Source organism: Motacilla alba, unplaced genomic scaffold (assembly GCF_015832195.1).
Source record: "Motacilla alba alba isolate MOTALB_02 unplaced genomic scaffold, Motacilla_alba_V1.0_pri HiC_scaffold_28, whole genome shotgun sequence".
Classification (NCBI taxonomy): Eukaryota; Metazoa; Chordata; class Aves; order Passeriformes; family Motacillidae; genus Motacilla; species Motacilla alba.
The window spans coordinates 351,532-361,341 of NW_024037374.1; the positions used below are offsets into that span (position 1 = coordinate 351,532).

A 9,810-nucleotide genomic window follows, 5' to 3' on the forward strand; every position below is an offset into this window, starting at 1 on the left:
TGACCCCACGCCCGGGTTTTGGGGTGACCCCAAATAAATGTAATATATCTATTAAATTTGATAAATTTAATATATTTTATAAATTTATTATATTTAATAAATTTATCATATTTTATATATTAAACTCTCCCCAATAATTTACATCTCCCCCAGACTCCACATGAGATCCCAATTGGGGATCTCAATTTTAGGGTGATCCCATTTTGGGGTGTCTCCAGTTTGGGGTGTCCCAGTTACAGCGTGATCCCAGTTTGGGGTGATCCAATTTTAGGGTGCCCCAATTTTGGGGCAATGTAATTTTGGGGTGTCCCAATTTTGGGGTGATCCAATTTTGGGGTGTCCCAAATTTTGGGGTGCCTCTCCAGGGTGCTCAGGGCTCCGTCACCTGCCCCACGAAGAGAACGGTGCCTGTGGGGGGAAAGAGGGGTCAGGGGCACCCCCAGACCCAAATCTGTGGGGCCGAGACCCCCCCAAAATCCCCCAAAATCCCCCAAAATCCCCCCAAACCTCCAAATCTCCCAAAACGCCCAAAATTCCCCCAATTCCCCCGAATCCCCCCAAAACCCCAAAATCCCCCAAAATTCCCCCAATTCTCCCAATCCCCTAAATCCCCCCAAACCCCCCCGAACCCCCGAAAATCCTCCCCGATTCCCCTAAATCCTCCAAATCCCCACAAATTCCCCTAAACCCCCCCCAAACCGTCAAACGCCCCAAAATCCCCAAACTCCCCAAAATTCCTCAAATCCCCCAAAACCTCAAATCCCCCCCCAAACCCCCCAAATCCTCGAAACCCCCCTAAAACCCCCAAATCCCCCCAAAATCCCCCAAAACCCCCAAATCCCCCCAAATCCCCCCAAATGCCCAAAATCCCCCCAAAACTCCAGAATCCCCAAATCCCCCCAAATCCCCCTAAAACCCCCAAATCCCTCAAAACCCCAAAATCCCCCCAAATCCCCCTAAAACCCCCAAATTCCTCAAAATCCTCCCAAATCCCCCAAATCCCCCAAATTCCTCAAAATCCTCCCAAATCCCCCAAATCCTCCAAACCTCCCCAAATCCCCCCACCCCTCCCCAAAACCCCCAAATCTCCCAAAACCCCCAAATCCCCCAAATCCCCCCAAAATCCCCCAAATCCCCCAAACCTGTGGGGCGGTGGCGGATGAGGAAGAGGAAGGGTCGATCCAAGACGATTTCGGGGGGGGCCATGCGGGAATAAACCACGGCAGCTGTGGGACGGGGGGGGGAACAGTGAGACCCCAAAAAGCCCCCGAAATCACCCCAAAAATCCCCCTAAAGCACCAAAATCCCCAAACCCCCAAATCCTCCAAACGCCCAAAAATTGCCCCAAACGCCCCAACCCCCAAAATCCCCCCCAAGCCCCAAAAATTCCTCAAAATCCAAGAAATACCCAAAATGCCCTAAAGCCCTAAAAATCCCCTAAATTCCTCAAACTCCTAAAAATCCACCAAAACTCCCAAATCTCCCCAAACTCCCCAAAATCCCCAAACCCCTAAAAGCCCCCAAATAACCCCCAAAAACCTCCCAAACCCCCTCAACCCCCAAAATCCCCCAAATCCCCAAAACTCCTAAAAATCCCCTAAATCCCCCCAATCATCCCAAAATCCCTAAAACCCCCTCAACTCCCAAAATTCCCCCAAATCCCCAAAATCCTCTAAATGCCTAAAAATCCCCCAAAATCCCCAACATCCCCAAATGGCCCCAAAATCCCCAAATCTCCCCAAACTCCCCAACATCCCCAAACCCCTAAAAATCCCCCAAATCCCCCTGATCACCCCAAAACCCCCAAATCCCCCTCGACCCCCAAAAATCCCCCAAATCCCCCAAATTCCCTAAACCTCAAAAAATCCCCAAAATCCCCCAAATGACCCCAAATCCCCCTCAACCCCCAAAAATCCCCCAAATCCCCAAAATCCCCAAAACCCCAAATGGCCCCAAAAATCCCAAAATCCCTCAAACACCTAAAAATGCCCCGAAATGCCCCAAAAATGTCCCCAAATGTCCCCAAACCTGAGGCCGAGGCCGCCTCGGTGCCGCTCTCGGTCACCTCCATCCGCGCCTTCTGCAGGACCTGACCCAGCACCAGGCGCTCCTCACCTGCGGGGACAGCGTTGGGGACACTGGGGACATCGCTGGGGACATTGTTGGGGACATCGGGGACGTTGGGGACACTGGGGACACTGGGGACACTGGGGACATTAGGGCGACATTGGGGACATTGGGGATGTTGGGGACATCAGGGTGACACTGGGGACATTGGGGACACTGGGGACATTGGGGGGACACTGGGGACATCGCTGGGGACATCGTTGGGGACATCGGGGACATTGGGGACACTGGGGACATTGGGGACACTGGGGACATTGAGGGGACACTGGGGACATTGGGGACACTGGGGACATTGAGGGGACATTGGGGACATTGGGGACATTTGGGGACATTGGGGATGTTGGGGACACTGGGGATGTTGGGGACATCAAGGTGACACTGGGGACATTGGGGACATGGTGAATATTTGGGACATTGGGGACATTTGGGGATACTTGGGGTCACTTGACGTCGCTTGGGGACATTTGGGGACATTGGGGGGACATTGGGGACATTGGGGACATTTGGGACATTGTGGGGATTGGGACATTGGGGACATTTGGGGACATTTGGGGACATTTGGGGACGTTACCCGTCAGGGGGGAGAAGTCGGCGCTGTCGGGGTCGAAGAGGTCGAGGACCCCCAAGGCCTTGAGGGGACCCCGGAGGTCCCAGGAGGTCTCCAGGGAGAAGCTGCGGGGGGGGGGGGGGAAGGGGTCACTTGGGGGGGGTGGCAGTGTCCCCAAGTGTCCCCAAGTGTCCCCAAGTGACCTGAATCCCCCCCCAGTGTCCCCAAGCGTCCCCAATGTCCCCAATCTCCCACCCATCCCCAATGTCCCCAGTGTCCCTGTGGTGTCCCCAATGTCCCCAGTCCTCTGATGTCCCCGATGTCCCCATGTCCCCTCCAATGTCCCCAATGTGCCCAATGTCCCCAATCCCCTCCCAATGTCCCCAATGTCCCCAATGTCCCCAATGTCCCCAATCCCCCCGATGTCCCCAATATCCCCAATGTCCCCATGTCCCCAATCCCCCCTGATGTCCCCAGTGTCCCCAATGTCCCCAATGTCCTCATGGTGTTCCCACTGTCCCCAATGTCCCCAATCACCCCCGATGTCCGCGATGTCCCCATGTCCCCTCCAATGTCCCCAATCCCCGCAATGTCCCCAATGTCCCCACTGTCCCCAATGTCCCCAATCCCCCCAATGCTCCCAAATGTCCCCATTGTCCCCAATGTCCCCAATCCCCCCTATGTCCCCAATCCCCTCGATTCCCCACATGTCCCCAAATGTCCCCAATGTTCCCAATCCCCCAATGTCCCCAATGTCCCCAATGTCCCCAACCCCCCGATGTCCCCAATCCCCCCGATGTCCCCAAATGTCCCCAATGTCCCCATGTCCCCTGTCTCACCGCGGCAGCACCAGCACGCGGGGCGCGGGGTGCAGCTTTGTCACCCAGCCGGTGACAGTGGCGGCGTCCAGCAGCCGCGCCAGGGTGGCAGCGGGGACGTGGCGCTCCACAGGTGCCACCAGCAGCAGGGCCACCTCCCCCCCCGCGTAGGGGACCTCGGCCACCGTGAACGGGACCCCCGCGGGCGTCTCGAAGTCACCTGGGGGGTGACATTGGGGGGGGGCAGAGGGGTCAGAGGGGACAGGGGGACAGCCAGGGGGACATCGAGGGGGTCAGAGGGGACACGGGGACATCCAGAGTGACCCAGGGTGACACAGGGACAGCCAGGGGGACATCGAGAGGGTCAGAGGGGACATGGGGACAGCCAGGGGGATACAGGGTGACACAGGGTGACACAGGGACATACAGGGTGACACCGAGGGGGTCAGAGGGGACATGGGGACAGCCAGGGTGACATTGGGGAGGGGTCGGAGGGGACATGGGGACAGCCAGGGGGACACAGGGTGACACAGGGTGACACAGGTGACACACAGGGTGACATTGAGGGGGTCAAAGGGGACACAGGGACAGCCAGGGTGACACGGGGTGGCATCCAGGGTGACACCGGGACATACAGGGTGACATCGAGGGGGTCAGAGGGGACACAGGGACAGCCAGGGTGACACGGGGTGGCATCCAGGGTGACACAGGTGACACAGGTGACAGTGCTCACCGCAGCGCAGCCGCAGCGTGGCCGCCATCATGGGGACAGTGACACACAGGTGACACAGTACATAACACACAGGTGACACAGGTGACACAGGTGACACTCTGGTGACACAGGTGACACAGGTGACACACAGGTGACACACAGGTGACATAGTACATAACACACAGGTGACACAGGTGACACAGGTGACAGTGCTCACTGCAGCGCAGCCGCAGCGTGGCCGCCATCATGGGGACAGTGACACACAGGTGACACAGTACATAACACACAGGTGACACAGGTGACACAGGTGACACTCTGGTGACACAGGTGACACAGGTGACACACAGGTGACACACAGGTGACATAGTACATAACACACAGGTGACACAGGTGACACAGGTGACAGTGCTCACTGCAGCGTAGCCGCAGCGTGGCCGCCATCATGGGGACAGTGACACACAGGTGACATAGTACATAACACACAGGTGACACAGGTGACACAGGTGACATAGTACATAACACACAGGTGACACAGGTGAGACACAGGTGACACAGGTGACACAGTACATAGCACACAGGTGAGACACAGGTGGCACAGGTGACAGGTGCTCACCGCAGCGCAGCCGCAGCGTGGCCGCCATCATGGGGACAGTGACACACAGGTGACACAGGTGATACAGGTGACACACAGGTGAAACACAGGTGACACAGTACATAACACACAGGTGACACAGGTGACACAGGTGACACACAGGTGACACACAGGTGACATAGTACATAACACACAGGTGACACACAGGTGACACAGGTGACAGGTGCTCACCGCAGCGCAGCCGCAGCGTGGCCGCCATCATGGGGACAGTGACACACAGGTGACAAAGGAGGTGACACAGGTAACAGGTGACACACAGGTGACACAGGTGACACAGTACATAACACACAGGTGACACAGGTGACACAGGTGACACACAGGTGACACACAGGTGACATAGTACATAACACACAGGTGACACAGGTGGTGACACAGGTGACACACAGGTGACACACAGGTGACACAGGTGACAGTGCTCACCGCAGCGCAGCCGCAGCGTGGCCGCCATCATGGGGACAGTGACACACAGGTGACACAGGTGACACACAGGTGACACAGTACATAACACACAGGTGACACACAGGTGACACACAGGTGACACAGGTGACAGTGCTCACCGCAGCGCAGCCGCAGCGTGGCCGCCATCATGGGGACAGTGACACACAGGTGACACAGGTGACACACAGGTGACACAGTACATAACACACAGGTGACACACAGGTGACACACAGGTGACACAGGTGACAGTGCTCACCGCAGCGCAGCCGCAGCGTGGCCGCCATCATGGGGACAGTCCCCTCGGTGCCATCGGGGCGCCGGAAGGGCCGGGCGCGGGTGGCGCGGGGCGGGAACGGGACCCCCCAGGCCCCCCCGAAGAAATCGGCGCTGGCCACCAGGAGCCGAGCGCCCGGAGCCACCGCCCCCGGGGCCACCAGCGAGGCCACCAGCCCTGCGGGGACATCGCGGCGTCACCGAGGGGGTGGGTCCCAAAGAAACCCCCTTGGTGACCCCAAAAACCCCAAAAAACCCCCATTGATCCCCAAAAAAACTCCATTGATCCCAAAAAAACCCCCTTGGTCACCCTCAAAAAACCCCATTGATCCCAAAAAAAACCCCATTGATCCCAAAAAAACCCCATTGAGCCTAAAAAAAATCCCATTGATCACCCTCAAAAATACCCCATTGATCCCAAAAAACCCCACTAATCCCAAAAAAATTCTATTGATCCCAAAAAACCCCATTGATCCCAAAAAAACCCATTAATCCCAAAAAATCCCATTGATCCCAAAAAAACCCCATTGATCCTAAAAAAACCCCATTGATTCCTAAAATACCCCATTGATCCCAAAAAAACCCCCATTGATCCCAAAAAACCCCATTGATCCTAAAAAAATTCTACTGATCCCAAAAAACCCCATTGATCCCAAAAAAACCCCATTAATCCCAAAAAAATCCCATTGAGCCTAAAAAAATCCCATTGATCACCCTCAAAAATACCCCATTGATCCTAAAAAAACCCATTGATCCCAAAAAAACCCCATTGATCCCAAAAACCCCATTGATCCCAAAAAAACCCATTGATCCCCCCAAAAAACCCCATTGATTCTAAAAAAATCCCATTGATCCCAAAAAAACCCCATTGATCCCAAAAAAACCCCCATTGATCCCAAAAAACCCCATTGATTCTAAAAAAACCCCATTGATCCCAAAAAAAACCCATTGATTCCTAAAATACCCCATTGATCCCAAAAAAACCCCATTGATCCCAAAAAACCCCACTAATCCCAAAAAAATTCTATTGATCCCAAAAAACCCCATTGATCCCAAAAAAACCCCATTAATCCCAAAAAAATCCCATTGATCCCCCCAAAAAACCCCATTGATCCTAAAAAATTCTATTGATCCCAAAAAAACCCCATTGATCCCAAAAAACCCCATTGATCACCCTCAAAAATACCCCATTGAGCCTAAAAAATTCTATTGATCCCAAAAAAACCCAAATTGATCCCAAAAAAACCCCATTGATCCCAAAAACCCCATTGATCCCAAAAAAACCCCCATTGATCCCAAAAAACCCCATTGATCCCAAAAAAACCCATTGATCCCAAAAAAACCCCATTAATCCCAAAAAAATCCCATTGATCCCCCCCAAAACCCCCATTGATCCCAAAAACCCCATTGATCCTAAAAAAACCCCATTGATCCCAAAAAAAACCCATTGATTCCTAAAATACCCCATTGATCCCAAAAAAACCCCCATTGATCCCAAAAAACCCCATTGATCCTAAAAAAACCCCATTGATTCCTAAAATACCCCATTGATCCCAAAAAAAACCCCATTGATCCCAAAAAAAACCCCATTAATCCCAAAAAACCCCATTAATCCCAAAAAAATCCCATTGATCCCCCCAAAAACCCCATTGAGCCTAAAAAATTCTATTGATCCCAAAAAACCCCATTGATCCCAAAAAAACCCCCATTGATCCCAAAAAAATCCCATTGATCCCCCCAAAAAACCCCATTGATCCTAAAAAATTCTATTGATCCCAAAAAAACCCCATTGATCCCAAAAACCCCATTGATCCCAAAAAAACCCCATTGATCCCAAAAAACCCCACTAATCCCAAAAAAATTCTATTGATCCCAAAAAACCCCATTGATCCCAAAAAAACCCCATTAATCCCAAAAACCCCATTGATCCCAAAAAACCCCATTGATCCCAAAAAAACCCCATTGGTCACCCTCAAAAAACCCCATTGATCCCAAAAAAACCCCATTGATCCCAAAAAACCCCATTGAGCCTAAAAAAGTCCCATTGATCCCAAAAAAACCCATTGATCCCCCCAAAAACCCCCATTGATTCTAAAAAAATCCCATTGATCCCAAAAAAAACCCCTTTGAACCCCCCAAAAAAGGGACCTGGGGGGTCCCACACCCCTCGCCCCCTCCCCAATTGGGGTCCCCTCGCCCCCTCCCCAAATCCCCATTCCCGGGGGTCCCCTCGCCCCCTCCCCAAATCCCCATTCCCGGGGGTCTCACCTCGGGTCCTCTCCCGGGCCCGGGCACTGAGGACCCTCCTGGCCCCCTCCCCAAAAAGGGATCCCAGGGGTCTCACACCCCTCGCCCCCTCCCCAAATCCCCAGTCCCGGGGGTCCCAAACCCCTCGCCCCCTCCCCAAATCCCGGGGTTCCCAAACCTCTCGCCCCCTCCCCAAATCCCCATTCCCGGGGGTCCCACACCCCTCGCCCCCTCCCCAAATCCCCATTCCCGGGGGTCTCACCTCGGGTCCTCTCCCGGGCCCAGGCGTTGAGGACCCTCCTGGCCCCCTCCCCGTTCCCGAGGTCCAGGCGGGCGAGGCTGCGGGGTCCCAGGGCCCGCGCCAGCCGGGTGACGAAGCCACCCCTCAGGGCCACCCCGCGGGCCACAAAGAGTCCCTGCGCCACCTCCAGGGTGTGGCCCGGACCCCGCAGCGCCCGGCGCAGCCCCCGCAGCTCGGCCGAGACCCCCGGGCCTGCGGGGAAACTGAGTCACGCCAGGGGGACCGGGGACGTGGGGGGACAGGGACGGCAGAGTGTCCCCAGTGGGGACAGGGACATTAAAACCCACCCCCCCATGGGGACAATGACTTCAAATCCCACCCCCGTCATGGGGACAGGGACAGCAGAGTGTCCCCAGTGGGGACAGGGACCTTAAAACCCAACCCCCCATGGGGACAGGGACACCAGAGTGTCCCCAGAGGGGTGCGGACACATCAGCGCTAACCCTCCATGGGGACAGGGACACCAGAGTGTCCCCAGTGGGGACAAGGACCTGAGATCCCACCCCCACCATGGGGACAATGACCTCGAGGTGTCCCTTATGGGGACAAGGACCTCAAACCCCACCCTCCATGGGGACAATGACCCCAAATCCCCCCCTCGTGGTGACAATGACCCCAAGGTGTCCCCAGTGGGGACAATGACCCCAAATCCTCCCCCTCGTGGTGACAATGACCCCAAGGTGTCCCCAGTGGGGACAATGTCCTCAAACCCCACCCTCCATGGGGACAATGACCCCAAATCCCCCCCTCATGGTGACAATGACCCCAAATCCCCCCCTCGTGGTGACAATGACCCCAAGGTGTCCCCAGTGGGGACAATGACCCCAAATCCTCCCCCTCGTGGTGACAATGACCCCAAGGTGTCCCCAGTGGGGACAATGTCCTCAAACCCCACCCTCCATGGGGACAATGACCCCAAATCCCCCCCTCATGGTGACAATGACCCCAAATCCTCCCCCTCGTGGTGACAATGACCCCAAGGTGTCCCCAGTGGGGACAATGACCCCAAATCCTCCCCCTCGTGGTGACAATGACCCCAAGGTGTCCCCAGTGGGGACAATGACCCCAAATCCCCCCCCGTGGTGACAATGACCCCAAGGTGTCCCCTCCACGTCCCCTCACCGTCGATGCTGAAGCCGGTGGCCGCCTCCAGCTGCTGCCGGCCCGTCCCGGCCGTGGCCACCTGCAGGGCCACCAGCACCGAGGTGGCCCCGTAGGGCGCGAACACGACGTTGGTGTCACCTCGGGCCGCCAGCGCCGCCCGGAACAGCCGCAGCCCGAAATCTGTCATCAGCCGGGCCACCCCGGCCGGTTCTGGTGTCCCCGAGCCCGCCAGGGCCACCGGGGCCACCAGGGCCACCAGGGCCACCAGGGTCACCCGCATCCTGGAGGGACATGGGACACTGGGGTTACTGGGGACACTGGGGACGCTGAGGATGCTGCGGCAGCCCCTTCCCCCTCCCAGGGGACACCGGGGTGACACTTGGGGTGGCACCAGGGGTGGGGCCACTGCTGGTGTCACCCCCAGTCCTAATCCCGGTCCTAAACCCGGTCCTGGTGTCATCCCAGTCCTGATCCCAATCCTAAACCCAGTCCTGGTCTCATCCCAGTCCTGATCCCAATCCTAAACCCAGTCCTGGTCTCATCCCAGTCCTGGTGTCATCCCAGTCCTGATCCCAATCCTAAACCCAGTCC

General features: G+C 55.9%; 1 protein-coding gene across 1 annotated transcript; it reads right to left on the reverse strand.

Annotated features, from left to right (window-relative positions):
* Positions 1 to 370: 370 nt before the first annotated feature.
* On the reverse strand, positions 371 to 9,490 carry SERPINE1 (serpin family E member 1). Its single transcript, XM_038125978.1, has 8 exons — positions 9,238 to 9,490; positions 8,077 to 8,307; positions 5,551 to 5,745; positions 3,514 to 3,712; positions 2,699 to 2,799; positions 2,029 to 2,115; positions 1,143 to 1,226; positions 371 to 408 (listed from the first exon to the last, which is right to left on the reverse strand). Exons 1-8 carry the CDS (start codon positions 9,404 to 9,406, stop codon positions 371 to 373), a joined length of 1,104 nt encoding a protein of 367 aa, XP_037981906.1. The 5' UTR covers positions 9,407 to 9,490.
* Between the last annotated feature and the right edge of the window lie 320 nt (positions 9,491 to 9,810).

Excerpts from the sequence above, each read along its gene's own strand:
- SERPINE1 (XM_038125978.1), bottom strand. The coding sequence starts at position 9,406 with ATGACAGATTTCGGGCTGCGGCTGTTCCGGGCGGCGCTGGCGGCCCGA. Across the intron at positions 8,308-9,237 it reads CACCGGCTTCAGCATCGACG|GCCCGGGGGTCTCGGCCGAG; the intron begins GTGAGGGGACGT and ends GTTTCCCCGCAG. Across the intron at positions 5,746-8,076 it reads GGCCCGGGAGAGGACCCGAG|GGCTGGTGGCCTCGCTGGTG; the intron begins GTGAGACCCCCG and ends ATGTCCCCGCAG.